The sequence below is a fragment of the Microtus oregoni genome, unplaced genomic scaffold, assembly GCF_018167655.1.
Source record: "Microtus oregoni isolate MIOR12 unplaced genomic scaffold, Mior012 000015F_ref0000493, whole genome shotgun sequence".
Lineage (NCBI taxonomy): Eukaryota > Metazoa > Chordata > Mammalia > Rodentia > Cricetidae > Microtus > Microtus oregoni.
In genome coordinates, this window is record NW_024543074.1 from 26,112,905 (window position 1) to 26,128,266 (window position 15,362).

At 51.4% G+C, this 15,362-nt stretch overlaps 1 protein-coding gene across 1 annotated transcript in view; it reads left to right on the top strand.

Moving 5' to 3' along the window:
* The window catches only part of Spns3 (sphingolipid transporter 3 (putative)), a 53,860-nt gene extending 39,292 nt beyond the window's left edge, over positions 1-14,568 (top strand). Inside the window, exons 9-12 of the mRNA XM_041665527.1 lie at positions 7,536-7,601; positions 13,161-13,259; positions 13,378-13,549; positions 14,376-14,568. Coding sequence (XP_041521461.1) covers positions 7,536-7,601; positions 13,161-13,259; positions 13,378-13,549; positions 14,376-14,464 — 426 coding nt within the window. The 3' untranslated portion in view covers positions 14,465-14,568. The remainder of the gene's footprint in view (positions 1-7,535; positions 7,602-13,160; positions 13,260-13,377; positions 13,550-14,375) is intronic.
* The last annotated feature ends 794 nt before the right edge of the window (positions 14,569-15,362 follow it).

A 15,362-nucleotide genomic window follows, 5' to 3' on the forward strand; every position in this document is an offset into this window, starting at 1 on the left:
TCCTCCTCCTCTTCCTCCTCTTTCGTTTTTCAGGACAGTGTTTCTCTGTGTAGCCTGTCCTGGAACTCACTCTGTAGACCAGACTGGCCTCAAATTCACAGAGAGCCGCCTGCCTCTATGTCATTCACGTCTATGATTTTTTTCTTGTTGTCCTCTTACCAACCACCAGGACGTGAGATTATTTTTATTGTTATTGTTTGTGGTTTTGCTCCTCCATTTAGTAATATTTCCTCAGGTAAGTCATCTCCTTTCATGTCCTATCCTATTGAGGGCAGGTTTTATCTGTAAGCACTTCCTGTGTTGAATTTATATCCTTATATTATTCTGTAGTCTGAGACAATTATAAGGATGCTTGTGTACCTTCTCTTACCTTCTGCCTTCTAGGTTAGCTTCTTCCCTGTCTCCCTCTTCCTCCCTTTCAGCTCTTTCCCTTCCTTCTTGCCCCCTCTCTTCCTTGTTTGCTGTTCTGCTCTCCTTTCTTTCCTTTTCTTTTTTTTAAAAAAATTATTTTGTTTCATGTGTATGTGTGAATGTGTGCTGTGTGTGTGTGTGTGTGTGTGTGTGTGGTGTGTGTGGTGTGTGTGAAATGTGTGTGCAGTGCCCATGGAAGCCAGAGGAGGGTGTGTGTTAGATCCCCTGGAACTGGAATAACAGGCATTTATGAACTGTCTGATGTGTGTTCGAAGAACAGAGCACTCTTAAACACTGAGCCATCTCTCTAGCCCCCTTTCCTTCCTATTAGAGATCAGGTGAGCTGGGTGTGGTGGCACACTCTTTTAATCCCAGCACTCGGGAGGCAGAGACAAGTGAATCTCTGTGAGTTTGAGGTCAGCCTGGTCTACAGAAAGAGTTCCAGAACAGCTAGGGCTACACAGAGAAACCCTGTCTCAAAACAAACAAAGAAACAAAAAAAAAAACCCAAATACACAGACAGACAGACAGACAGACACACACACACACACACACACACAGAGAGAGAGAGAGAGAGAGAGAGAGAGAGAGAGAGAGAGAGAGAGAGAGAGATCAGATGTGCATTCAGTGTGGTATGGCTGTAGACAAGGTTTTCCCAACTTCTCTTTCTATCTCTTTATTCTCTTTCACTTCCTTCTCCTTATCTCTTCCTATTCTCTACCTTCCTTCCCCCTCCTCCTCCTTCTCTCTCCCCTTCCTATATGCCTGCATAGTTCCCATGGGGCATACAAATCTCATAAATCACATTCCCCGAGCCTGGGTGTGGGCAGCTCCGCTCAGATACTGCACTGACTGTGCTCTCAGAGCTCTTGACTCTGGTCCAGGCTTCTCTGTGGCTGGCCTTTTCTGCACAGGGGCTGCAGTTTGAGTTGAACATTAGATCCCGTAGGTTTTTCTGTCGCCTGAGGGGTCTGCAGAACCAGGTAGTAGGGAGTCTTTGTAGGGCTCTGCTCCTAGGCAGGGATTTAGGTAAATGCTGTGTGCGGCAGGGCTCCTCTGTGTAATTGGTGGGTACAGCTCCTTCTGGAATCAGGGGCTGCCTTTAGGTTGGTGGAGGCAGGGCGGGAGTCATTGTTTACTTTCCCCATTTTTGCAGCAACTTGCCCCGCTGCTCTCTGCTAAGGACACCTATGGGCTTTATTCTCCTGCCGAGCAGAAGGGTTTGCAGAGCGGCTCTGGGGAGGAGACACCACCGAATCATCTGCCTTTCTGCTTGCCTGCCAGTATTTAATGTTTAGTTCATTACATTTTGTTCTTGTCTTTGGTGAAAAACGCTTTCTCCTGCCTTGCTACTTTCGGCTTCTGGAGAGAAGGAAAGTCTATGATGCAAGCTTGGCCGCTGTCTCTACCCGGGAGCTGCCCTAAATGACCTCTAAGGCCCTTCCCAACCCAAACTTGATCAGGACATTGTATTTGCTCCATACCCAAGGAGCAGAGCCAGCATGGGCATTCCTGTGGCACTTAACATCACCTGAGGTGGCTGTCCTTCTCAGCCTTGAAGACTCCTGACTCTGTCCATGATCAGCCAAGATGCGTATCCGCTAGAGTTGTGGGGCAGTACCAGCAGTGATGCCTCAGATCTTCAAAATTCTCCTACCACTTCCTTATACTGCCCTTGAGGACTTTTGGAAGAAGCCCCTTTGCCTTCTGCTCTTTGGGATTGAGTAACCAGCAGCCCACAGTCAGGCCTGTCTTACCATCTTGCTAGGATCCCACAGGCGTCTCTCCTTGCATGACAACACAAGCTATCAGGAAAGTTCACAGCCTGACAGGATTTCCCCAGGAGGACCCCAGAGCTTGCTGCCTCGCTTTCCAGCTGCCAGCTTAGCAGGTTGTTGGGTGGTTGCTGGCCTCTGGAGACCAGTCAGTGCCCTTGTGTCCCATGCCAGTCCCTGCCATTACAGGTTGGCAGGCCTGTGGATAGAGCATGCCAGCCACATGGCAGCTTGTTGGCAGTCAGGTCTGTGTTCTGGCTGACTCGACCATGCTGAATGTGGCATTGCTGCATAAGTGGAGGAGGTTTGTGCAGTTTTTTCCTAGGTACCATGAGTTCAGAAGGGACAGTAGCCTTCTCACTTCTCAATGGGTTTTATACAATGGGTTTTATAATCCATTCTTCAAGCCAGACAATGGTGGCACATGCCTTTAATCTCAGCATTCGGGAGGCAAGGGCAGGTGGATCTCTGTGAGATCAAGACCAGCCTGGTCTACAAGAGCTAGTTCCAGGATAGGCTCCAAAGCTACAGAGAAATTCTGTCTCAAACGAGAAAGAGAGAGAGAGAGAGAGAGAGAGAGAGAGAGAGAGAGAGAGAGCCCACTTTGGAGGCTGGGATGAGCTTAGGTTGAAGACACAGGCCCTTGGGAACTGGCCCTGCCCAGGATAGACCCTTCATCTTTCCTCCTGTGTGTGCCTGCCTTTGTGTGTATGCATGATGAGAGTTGCGCATGTGTAAAGACATGAGTGTGTGCATGTTTTGTGCGTGAATGTGTAAAGAGTGAGTGAGTATGTGTGTGTGTATGCACGCATGTGTGTGTGTGTGTGTGTGTGTGTGTATGAGAGAGAGAGAGAGAGAGAGAGAGAGAGAGAGAGAGAGAGAGACTGACTTGTTGGCTCTGCCACAAGGCCACAGTGTTGTGTGGGTGCATGGTAGGCTTCTCTTCAGTAGCTCTACAGCCTGTGACTGTACTAACACCAGTACTAATTCATGCTTCCATGGTGTAGTTGGTTTTTGTTTCTGAGAGAGTGTTTTGCTATGTTGCCCAGATAGGATTAAACTTTTGAACTTAAGTGATCTCCTGCCTCAGCCTCCCAAGTAGCTGCAACTTGCAGGGATCATTCCGTACCTGATACCACATCTTTTTTTTTTTTTTTTTTTTGGTTTTTCGAGACAGGGTTTCTCTGTAGCTTTGGTGCCTGTCCCGGAACTAGCTCTTGTAGACGAGGCTGCACATCTGTTTTGATATTTTGCATATCTCCTCTGTTACCTGCATATGTGTGCACATCGATATGTGAGTGTTGTGTGTATATCTCAGGTTTTGACTATGTGTGCGTGTGTATTGAAGTTTACGTGTGAGGGCTTGCATACATGTGGTTGTATGTGCAGGAGTCTGTGTATGTTTATGTAGGTATGTGTGTGAGGATGAGTGCCAGTGTGAACATGGGTAGTATGTGTGCAAGCTTTTCAGGCTAGGATGGCTAAAGTCAAACATATCAGTTGTTGCTGACCCAGATAAAGGATGAAATATCAGAGGTCAGGGCTCTCCAGCACAGTCCATTTCTCAGGTCCCAGGCAGTGTTCCCAGCCCTCCTACCCATCAGGAACTAAGTCAGGGCACAGGGAAGACGCCAGGCCTTGAGGAGGAGCCAAAGGCAGAATTAGATTTCCCCTTTGGAAGTCCCCTCTGGGCGGGTGTTGAGGGAGATGATAAGGCCTGAGAAACTGGAGAGGCCTGGATCAAACCATCAGCAGTGGACACAGGGAGGCACAGAGAAGGAGCATCTGAGATAGAGAGTGAGGGGTCATACAGGGTCAGCAGACTCTAGGATTTGCCTGTCTCCTTGAACCTAAGGGGAAGCATCTTGGCAGCTGCTGGCAGCTGGTCTGTGCCTGCATCCTGGCTGTCTTAGCCACACTGGGCAGGAACAGTGATGGGAAGAGACGGAGGGGAAACAAGTTAGGGGACATGTCAAAGTGAGGTGTATGTGACCGACCAAGAGGGACTTGGACCTGAGAGATGAACTGACAACCAAATTCTTCAAAACTGGAGACTAAAAAACAAAAACGCATATTTATTTCATCTCTCTCTCTCTCTGTGTCTCTGTCTCTCTCTCCTAGTGTGTGTGCGTGCACGTGTTCATGCCATGGCACATGTGTGGAGGTTAGAGGACAATTGGGGATGTTTGTTGTCTCTCCTTCCACCCTTGGCATCCTGTTCAAGATAGAATTTGAGTTGTCAGGCTTGCTGGCAAGTGCCTTTCCCTGCTGAGCCTCCTTGGCCAGCCCTTAGTGTGTTTGTTTGTTTTCTATTTCTTTCTGTCTTTCTTTTTTATATGCTTTTTCACTCTGTAGTTAATGATGGTGTGTGAGTTACCATGCAAAATAATTACGTGTGTGTGTGTGTACCACAACATCAATCACTTCTGTTCTTTTGCCACGCAGAGTTCATTTCCCAAGCCTGTGTGATCCTTAAGACTGATAGCAAGTGTGTTTACCTGCGGGGTCATCTCACTGATTCTTCTTTCTTCTTCTTCTTTCTTCTTCTTCTTCTTCTTCTTCTTCTTCTCTCTCTCTCTCTCTCTCTCTCTCTCTCTTTCATTTTCAAGACAGGGTTTCTCTGTAGCTTGGGGCCTGTCCTGGAACTAGCTATTGTAGTCAAGGGTGGTCTCGAGCTCACAGAGATCGGCCTGCCTCTGCCTCCTGAGTGCTGGGATTAAAGGCGTGCGCCACCACTCAGCCCTTTTTTTATTCTTTTAAAAGACAGAATCTTACTACATAGGCCAGGCTCATCTGGACAATGTGCGTGGTTACAGATATACACCACCGTTACTGAGGTTACAGGCATGTGCTGAGATTACAGGCATACACCACTATGGCCAAGGTTACAGACATGTGCCACCATGGCAAGTTACAGGTATATGCTGGGGTTACAGACATTCACTACCATAGCTGAGGTTACAGGTATATGCTGAGGTTACAGGCATGAGTACCATGGCTGAGCTTACAGGTATATGCTGAAGGTTACAGGCATACACCACCAGAGCTGACTCTGTTTGCTTGGATTTTGTTTGAAGCAAAGTCTGACTCTATCATGGAAGTCAGTGGCTGAAGACTGGATTTGCCCCCTGCCTCTGGAGACCATAAGTGTGTGTAACTAGGTTTCCAGCTCCAGAAACGCAGTGTATTGGTGCCTGTCTAGGCTCCCCCACACCTCTGTGCAGTGAGGGAAACAAAGGCCCAGAGGTGGGAGTGGGGGACCTCCCCAAGGTCTCCCAGCAGGTCTCCCTTTGTGACAGTGCCACTCCTTGAGCCCAGAAGGCTAAGCTCCCACTACCTCAAGAGTCTCTGTAATTATGGGATTAGAAGGCTGGCTCTCTCCACTGGCCCCCTGCCCCTCAAAGCCACAAACAGAGTGATGGATTTGGTGGCATGGAGCCTGTTTCCAGGTGTGTCTGAGGAAACCTGGCACCCTAGGCAGCTTGTTCCTCCTGAAAGGCCCCATTGTGGCTGCAGCCTCCCTCGAAGGGGCTCTATTTTGGGCTCAGGATCCACCCTAGGCCAGCTGGAAGAAGGAAAAGGTATATTTCAGCATGTCCTGTGGGTGTGGAGAGGGTAGGAGCGATCCCACACAGGAGAGTTTGCCCTCTGACAGTCGTGTCCAGCCTGTATGGAGGAAGGAGGACTCAGGCAGGCTAAGTACACTAAGAGGCAAGGCCTCTGGCCCAGGTAGAGGTTCACTGACTACAAGAAACCACGGGGAGGGCAGGTGCACTGGGCCAGGCTTTCATGTGGTCCAGAATCTGGGCTGACAGGCCCTGCCAAGATGGAATGCAGGGCTGTGTCTGCATGAGCCTCACCCGAGTCCTACCCACCAGTGACTTCCTGCTTCCCATTACTGCGGGTGCTCAAACTTTGTCCTAAGCCTAGAAGGAGACCCACCTTGACCTCAAGGGCCTCCCAGTTTGGGTACCAAGGGCCAAAAGCAGCAGCCACAGGCAGCCGGGTTGGGTGGAGAGATCACAAGAGCCGCGTAGTCTCTCTGTTCTATTCTTCTTTCGCTGGATCAGGTTATTCTCCTGCCCCACCCTGTGTGGTGGCACATTCCAGCCTCTTGTTGGCACTCACAAGGTTTATCTGCCAGGCATTGTTTGTAGGGCTTCTGCCTCCTGGGTTCCTGCAGCTCTTTCTAGCCCATCCTGACTGTTCCTAGGTATCTGCCAGGGTCACCTCTGCTCAGGGTCACCATCTGATTCCTCCTACCAGCCTTTAAAGGCATGGTAGCCATTGGAGGGCCCTGGGAGTTCTTTGTGGTCAAAGGCCTTCCCAAACTCACCATATGAAAGCCAGACACAGAGGAGAGGGCCTCTCTGTAAAGTGGCCTGGGTATCCTGATCTGTGACATGGGTGTGATGATGACCTTATCAAATTATTGGACCCGAAAGGGGTAATGCAGTGGTGACCCCTGGCATACAGCAGGTGTCCTTTCTAGTGGTGGTTTTCATTTCTCTGCCTTGGAGATGTCAAGCCATTGAGTTCCCAAGCCTGTGCTGCTTCAGACATAACCCCGTGACTCCAGGAATGACTAATTCCACCCTGGCAATCAGCTCCCTGATGCTGGGAGAAGTGAGCCTTTCCTCCTCGTTCTTCAGTTGCTTCATTAAGCTTTTCTTGAGTGAAGGGAATGAGGATTGTCTTAATCCTCTGGCACGAGGTAGCACGGTTCAGAAAGCTGGGTAAGACGGGACCAGCAGCAGAGGACACTGGGAGCAAGGCGGGGTAGGCACTGGATGGGAGCCTGAAGTCTTGCGTTTCAGGTTGACTTTGCCCTGGCCAGCTATGGCCTGAGAAGAGCCTTGACCTTACGTAGGAATTACCTTTGTCTACACAATGGCTGTGCTAATGCTAGCTTGGGGTGGGGGTTTCTCGGGAAGGTGCTTGGGAGAAGCCTATCTAGAGGTGCCCAACGCCTTACTGGTGAACGCAATCCTCAGCAGGAAAAAAAAAGAGAGTAGGCAAGCTGAGACCTTGGCCTTCTTGTCCTGAGTCTACAGATTTGGAAGTGCTCTAGTAGCCCTGTTGCCTCCTCCTTCTGGGTTCCATGGGTGACCCCCAAGGTTCTTGGTGGTCATGAGCCAAGGTTATCAGACTTGTAGCCTGGTGCTCAACTTGGGGGTCTCAGGGGCAGCCTGTCTATCCATCCTGGGGGCTGCTCTTCCACCCATTTGTCTCCACATGCCTTCCTCTGAGGAGCCTCAGTTTCCCCTCTGCACAGTTGAGGAGAGACTTGGAAGGGGTGGGAGCCTGAGGTGGGGCCACGGTCTCATCCAAGACATTCTCTGTCTGCAGGTGTTCCTGGCTCTCGGGGAGCTCCTTCTGTCTTGCAACTGGGCAGTGGTTGCTGATATCCTGCTGGTAGGTATGGGCTGCACATTGGTCCTGGCACTTTTGAGTAGCCCAGGCATTGGGAAGGATGTCAGAGGCCGTGGGGCAGGGGTTGAGGCCTCTTCACAGTTTCCATAGACAAAGTACCCCCTTTCGGACACTCTCAGCTGTTTCCTCTGTCCTCCTTATTCTGCACATGAGCATGGGCGCTCAGAGAGGGCAAGGTGCCTGGACCAAGGTCACACGTTGTCAAGACTCTGAGCTAGGACTGGCGCAGGCTTCCTTTCTTTCATCATCGTGCTACATCTCAGCAAGTGGGCTCCTTGGCCTGTACTCTAGGGTCAGAGAGAGGGACCCTTGACTTAGAGCACTGGCCGCTGAACCCTGCTGGCCTCAGCTCATCCCACCTCATGGATCACTCGAAGGGTTCGGGTAAGACCTACCACATGTGCTGTTCCCACCACATGGCTTTGGTGTCCTGAGTCCATCCACCCTGGTCCTTCCTCAGCTACACCGTCTTCAGCCTCCCTGCCTCCTTTGAGGGGGCACAAGGGCTTTGAACATTGTGAGAGTTTGAACCTGGTTGCTAGCAGGGCTCCTAGGTCTAAGAACACAATGCCCTCCTGCTGCCTTCTGACAGACTAGCACAGTCTTGTGCTGGCCACAGGATTCTACATAGGTAGAAAGCTGTCTCGTGAAAGGTGTCCTGCTTCTGCCACTGCTAGCTGTGTGACTTTAGGCAGGTTGCTTTGTATCTCTGAGCTTCAGTTTCCCCATATGAAAATGGGGATAGAATGGTAGTATCATTGTTGTGAGCGTGGAGGGAGATGACTCATAGAAAGTTTAGCTCAGTGTCCGGGACAGGGATTGATGGGGAGGATTTTCACTGTGACCCTGAGATTTCCACGGTTCTTCCATCTCCCAAAAATGTCTTGGAGTCCTAGAATCTGGGTTTGGAAGGACTATGGGGGTGTATGTCATTTAATCAAACAAGGCCTACTTGAACACTATGTTGGCAGAATGTCGCTGCCTGCTGTAGTCCAGGCTCAACCAATTTTTGACTCTAGTGAGTGTATCAGCAGTAAAGCTAGCCTGTCTTCCCTGCTCCTCCCTCTGCACCGAGACCTGGGCTCAGACTCAGCCACAGGCCTGGCAAATGGCCCTGGGCCTCAGTTTCCTTGCCTATAAAACGGCCTAATCATTAACTGTTAGTGGGGTCAATGAGACAGCCTAAGGGAACACCCATCCTCCACACAGCTCTTTCTCTCTCAGGTGGTTCAAGCAGTGCTGAAAATGCCCCCCACAGCTTCCTCCACCTGCCCCCCACTGTGATCTCTTTTCCACATGACAGCCCCAAAGATATGTGAAGGCTACAGGGCATCTCTATGTCTGTGTCTGCCGGGATCATTAACCTGGCAGCGTCGGGCGCTTGGCAGTGCTAAAGAGGAGTGTGTCATGGCTGTGGAGGAGGTGGATGGTGGCTCTGGGGCCTGGCTAGAGTCTGGACTGTTGGGGAGCTGGTTGACCACATGCATCCCAGCGTATAAATTCTCGGAGCCCTTCACGGCTTGGAGGCTTCTGCTCTAGCCAGCTCCATGCTGCCTTCCCTGCCTCTCTCCTGCCCTAAACCCAGCAGCCAGCAAAGATCTTTCTGTACTAGATAAGAAGTTGGGGTAGGAGTCCAGCCTTTTCAGCTCCTGTGTTTCTATCTCCCTGGCAGAAAAACAGGACAGGGCTCAGGAGGACATGGTCTCAGCACCTATAAGGGGCTCTCTTGCAGTAGAGGGGTACAGGTTTATAAGAGCACTGTCTTAGGGTTTTCACCGCTATGAAGAGACACCATGACCATGGCAACTCTCATAAATAAAACATTTAATTGGAGATGCTTGCTTACAGTTTCAGAGATTCAGTCCACTATCAGCATGATGGGGAGCATGGCAGCATACAGGCAATACCACATACATGGTACTGAAGCTCAGAGTCCTACATCTTGGAGACAGCAGGAAGTTGACTGACAGACTGGGGGTGTCCTGAGCATAAGAAACCTCAAAGCCCACTCCCACAGTGACACACTTCATCCAATAAGGCCACACCCACTCCAACAACGCCACACCTGCTAGCGCCACTCCCTGTGAGATCACGGGCTTTAATTCCATTCAAACTACCACAAGCACTATATGCAGACATGGCAGAAGATGGCAGAAAGCCAAGTGGCAAGGGGCAGGGAGGTAACAAATGTGGAGACTGAGGTCCCTTGGAGGAAGCAGGGCAGGGGAAAGACTTATACAGGGACAGGTTGTGGGGGAAATAGAGGATGGGGCTCTTGCTCCTATGTGGGAAGGTGAGCTTCTCTTTTGGGTGCTCTGAGAGTATTGTAGTAGGAGATATTCAGATGGACGGTTCTCAGTAGAGAGAGAACCAAGAGGGTCTAACAGGAGAACAGGGTAGAGAGACTGTGAGTTCCTGGGGGGCTGGAGTCAGAGGATGGCTGAGGGAGGAGAAGATGGACAGGAGGACGCGGTCAGGAGCATTCCAGCGATTCTGTTTTTCAGGCGCATCCCTGCCACTCACTAGCTGAGAGATCTTGGCCAACTCATGTGACCTCTCTGTGCCTCAAATGTATAATAGATGGAGAAGTAGTTCTTATCCATTGTGCCTCAGGCTGTAAGGAAGCAATGAGCTAAAACCTGTACCCTGTGTGTTCCTGAAGAGGTGGCAGCCATCTCCAACAATCCTGCCTCAGGACACTGCTCTCTCCCCAAGGAGAATCCAGGTTCCTTTTAGACGAGAGGCCCCAGGGCTGCCTGCTCCAATGGTTCTCACACTTCATTCTGCCCGAGACAAACTTGGAGGAGCTTGTCACTGATCCTGGGCCTCAGCACCTGAGCGGGTGGGTGGAGAGAGGGTATAGGAATTGCATTGCCAGCAGACTTCCCTCAGAAGCCTGACCCAGTCGTCTTCAGCACAACTGCTGCTTTGCATAGTCATCTCTTCAGCCTGCATGTTCCTTGCAAATTTCTCATTATCTGTTTGAGTTTACCCAGCCGCAGGGGAGCCCAATCCTACACCCTCCCTATGTACCCTCTCCTGGGTTGGCTGTGTCTTAGATGATCTTTTCTCCCGGAAAGACCAAGAAAGTGTCTTTCTAAATCTGCTTTAGGAACTTGCAGCTGCCCCACTCAGCCTGGTCCTCAGTGGCTCACCCTTCCTCCCAACCGTGAGGAGAAGGATGCTCGAGAAGTGACTGTGTCACCCTTCACAAGTGTCTGGTCACAGGGCTGAGTTGGGGAGGGCAGAAGGCAGGCTGCCAGGGAATCTGTCCTTAGTGATTGTTCCTCCAGCTTTCTGCCAGGCGGTGGCCGCCCGCATCACTTTTGCCCTGGGCTATAAAGGGAGCTGCTTTTCTAAGGGCGAGCCAAAACACAGGTGTTTCTGTCTCCGAAGCTGGTGAACCTGGAATGCTGGAAACCCCAAAGCCACTCATTTTCAAAATTGCTCACCCCCCAGCTTGCCAGAGGCTGCTGGGCGTGGCCTTTAGAGAGCCACGGACATCCAGAAGAAGCAAGGATGTGGGACCTATGTCTCCCTATGCTGAGAAGATAAGAAACTTGTAGGGACCTTACTCTGAGGGTCTGAGCAGCCCCAGCCCCACATGAACCTGTGTGAGGACTTGAGGCCCCTGTTAAGGAAGCTTAGCCAGCTCCCCAGAGCTACCAGTGACTAATCACATAATTATGGGGTGAGAAGGAAGTCCTGGGAAGGTACTGAGCTATGGTCAGTTCCTCCTCCAGTGCTGGCAGATCCTGGAGATGGCAAAAGGCCCAGATTCTCTAACCACCTGGGGAGAAAACCTTGGCCCCAGTGACCTCATACCATCTGACTGCCCACAGCCCTGCCCACCCACAAGCCCCTTTCCAGCAGACCTCTTGTGTCTGTCTGCTGGGGTTCTGGAATCCAGAATCGTATTTTGGGTTCCTACCTTCCAATGTTTCTTTGACCCCTCTCTGTTGCACACTGATTCTCCTGCCCATAGGCAAGACCACTAAGGACACTGTCTTCTTAATTATTTTTGAAACTATATAGCCCTGGTTAGGCTGGAACTCTGAGTAGACCAGGCTGGCCTCCAGCTCATAGAGATCCACCTACCTGTGCCTCCTGAGTGTTGGAATTAAAGGTGTGAGCTGCCATGGCCTACTTCTGTGTTTTTAGTCTAACTGTCCACCTTTTAAATGCTGTGTAATGACCACATTAACATGGCTGAAATTGCCAGCTTTCCCCACCCCTAACAGCAGAAGGTCAGGAGACCAGTCCCTGGACAGGACGGCCTGCCTTCCAGTCTGGGCCCATTATTTCCTGGCTGGGCTGCTCTGGATAATTTAATTACCTGCTCTGTGAAAGCTTTCCCATCTATAAAATGCAGGAAACAATCATATCACCTTCATGGCTTGTTGGGGCTGATATATATATAAACACATGCAGGAAGCAGTCATTAAATGCTAACTGTTGTTGTTGTTGTTATTATTATTATTTTCAGATAATAGACACTGAGGTCCTGGGGACAAGACTCCAGACCAGCATTCTCCTCTGTGGCTGTCATAGTGTGAAGTATCTCTTAACTGGCAGGATTTCTCCTGAGACCAGGCTTCTAGAATGTTCTATTTCTCTTACTTGGCTAGCAGATTTTCGCTGGGTCCCTCTAATCCTTGTGTATTGTGGTACTCCAGGGACACAGGAGAAATTAGGCACTTTGCTATGAATACAGTATGAGAGATAAAGAAATGGCCCAAGAAGGGACCCTTCCCAGTTCCAGGGAGCACACACTCATTTAACTGTGGGGTGTGTGTGTGTGTGTGTGTGTGTGTGTGTGTGTGTGTGTGAAGTCAGGCCCTCAAAGCTGAGAAGGCTTCACAGAGGAGGTGAATAAGGGTAAGTCCTAAGTGATTAATAGTGCTCCCCAAGTATGTACAGTGAGGGAAGGCCTGCCAGGCAGAAGGCATACATACCCAAAGCATTCCGCCAGCAGGACAGATGTTCTTGTGAGCTTCTGAATCTCAGCTGAACGACACTAAGCATAGCTCTCAAGGTGGGTACTATCATTATCCCATTTAGAGAGGAGACAGGAAAAGCCAAAGTGACTTGCTCGAAGACGCACAGCTAATGGGTAGAGACTGGGAGTGAACCCCAGACTGTCTGACTCCAGAAGTCACATTCTTGACGTCCTTACCTTCTCGCATGGAGCTGTGTGAGCCTCCCTGGCACCACTGCCCCACACTGGTCTCACCTGCCTGCACTGATGTCTGGAGCTCCGAGCTGAGATACTGCCCTACCAGTGTGGTCACAGCCAGACAGGCCCAGCTCAAGTATAAACTCTGTGTCTCTGTCCAGTGCTATGCTCGTTGCCTCTACTATCCCTGTCCTGAGGAGGCCTCCCAGGGCCCCCAGGAGCCTGAGTCTTGGAAGTCAGTGATCCTTCCCATCCATCCTCTGACCTGTCTGGCCTGCCACTCTCTGAGAATCTGGGAACAGAAGGATGGGGTGAGGGGTGCTCTTTCTTTCCTTGCTTACCTCTGGGGCTCCTGTGTTTTGCAGTCGGTAGTGGTGCCGAGGTGCAGGGGCACAGCAGAGGCGCTCCAGATCACAGTGGCCCACATCCTGGGAGACGCTGGCAGCCCCTACCTCACTGGACTTGTAAGGAGTGTCTAAGTGTGTGTGTGTGTGGTGGGGGGAGGAACTTGGGGAGGTGCTGTTTGTGCTAAGGTCCTGGGGCCACCTGGGGGGCTCGCAAACACACCTCTCCTCTTGGCAGATCTCCAGCGTCCTGCAGACTGGGCGCCCAAACTCCTACCTGCAGCGCTTCCTCAGTCTGCAACACAGTTTCCTGTGCTGCGCCTTTGCCATCGTGCTGGGTGGTGGCTGCTTCCTCCTGACCGCACTGCACCTGGAAAGAGACCAGGCCCAGGCCAGGCAGTCTGGCAAAGGTACTCCCACTCTTCGTGCCCTTCTGGACTTGGAGCACTGGCAACTACCTATGCTTCTGGACAGCGCATTCCAGATAATTTATTACGTCCCTGCCATGTGCCAGGCAAGGTAGCAGATGCCGGAGAGAGACAGAATTAGGCCAAGTTTGAGCCCTCACGGAGCTAATGCTCTAGTGGCAAGAGACAGGCCAGGAATGGAAAAACTGAGAGAGAAATGTTTGCTGTAAGTGCCATAGAGACAACGGACAGGGAAAGGGATCGACAAGGACAGGTGGTGGAGTATGGGTGACATTGGAGTAAAAGAGCAAAGAGGGAAAAGGGACGTGAGCCAGGCAGCTATCTGTTGGGAGGGGCTCCGGGAGGCGAGGGCAGCTAGTGCAAAGGTCCTGTGGTGGGAATGTGCTTGAGGTGCTGAGGACTGAGAAAGTGGCCAGGGCAACTGTAGCAGGAGTGATGGGGACAGTGAGGCAGCAAGAGAGGCAGAGCACAGAGGGAATCCTTCAAAGGACTGTGACCTTCACTGAGAGGGAGATGGGAGTCCCTGTGGGGTTTGCAGAGGTGGGGTTCCAAGGGCAACCCCAGGCCTCCCGTATTGAGAACAGAATTCAGAGTGCCAGATTGGGGCAGAGAGGTCACAGAACTCTGTACTGTGCTGGGAGGAACTAAGCCCATGGGGTGGCAGTGGCACGGGGATGGCAGTGAAGGGGTCTGTTTTGGGGTTTCTTATGCAAACAGAGCCTCAAGAATTTGTAATAAATTGTTCCCAGGCCTAGTCTCAAAGGTCCTGCCTCCTTTGGGCTGACTGATCATCTTCTGTCTCCCACAGGAACTCTGGACAGCGAGGACGTAGTCAGCAGGAACCCTGAGAGTCAAGGCCTGCTCTCCAGCACCAGCACCCCAGCAGAGCAGTCCTGAGTCCATCTTGCAGTGAGCAGGCTTTATCCTACCCACATCCTCCTCGTGGCCCCACCCATCTTGGCTATGATTCAGGGACCCCAGCTAAGCTACACTAGCCACTTGTTCAGTCCCTGCTAGAGAGCTGCCAGGGCCCAGGAGCTGGCTAAATTGAGTTGTCACTACCCTTCAGGGAGGCTGGGCCCTTATTAAAGCATGACCACTGCAAAGCCCTGGGATTTCAGGGCTTCTTAGACCCATCTTGTTATTTATAGCCTCGTGAAGCCTCTGCGGGAAGAGGGGTGGGCAGTGGGCAGGCCAGGCCAAGGATTCATGGTGGCCTCTACAATAAGGACCCCGAGGAAGTTGCTCAGCTTTGTTGTCTGGGTGTCTCCACCATGAGTACCTCACTCTGACTCAGATTCTCCTGTTTGCAAAGGCTAGGGGGACAGAGGTACCTCTCTATGAGCATTGAGCCTCTGAACAGGAGGTGGTCTTGGAGTTAGGTTCCCTGTGCCTGCTGGTATGGGGATGTGACCCCACTCAAGCCTGTGCAAATTACAGAGGCAGCTGCCTCTGAGCTACATGCAGAGAAGCTCACATGACTGTTCACACATACTCCTGGAAGTAGCCCTCCTTCTCTCCAGCCTATCTTTGACCCCAGCATCTCCATGGGGAGGGCTGGCTCTGTGGGACCCATGCTTGGCACTGGGTTCTGAGCAGCTGGGCTCAGCGGGCCCTGCAGGAGATCAACAGCTTCCAGGCGGGCAGCAGCAGGGAGGCATGTTCTTTCCGCCTATGACCCCAGCTTCTGTCCCCTCCCCCGGAGCCCAGCCAGGCAATCACTCACTCACTCATTGCCACCTCTGCTGTGCCAGGCTGTGCCTGCCTCCCAGCATCTGTGGGCAGAGCAGTGGCC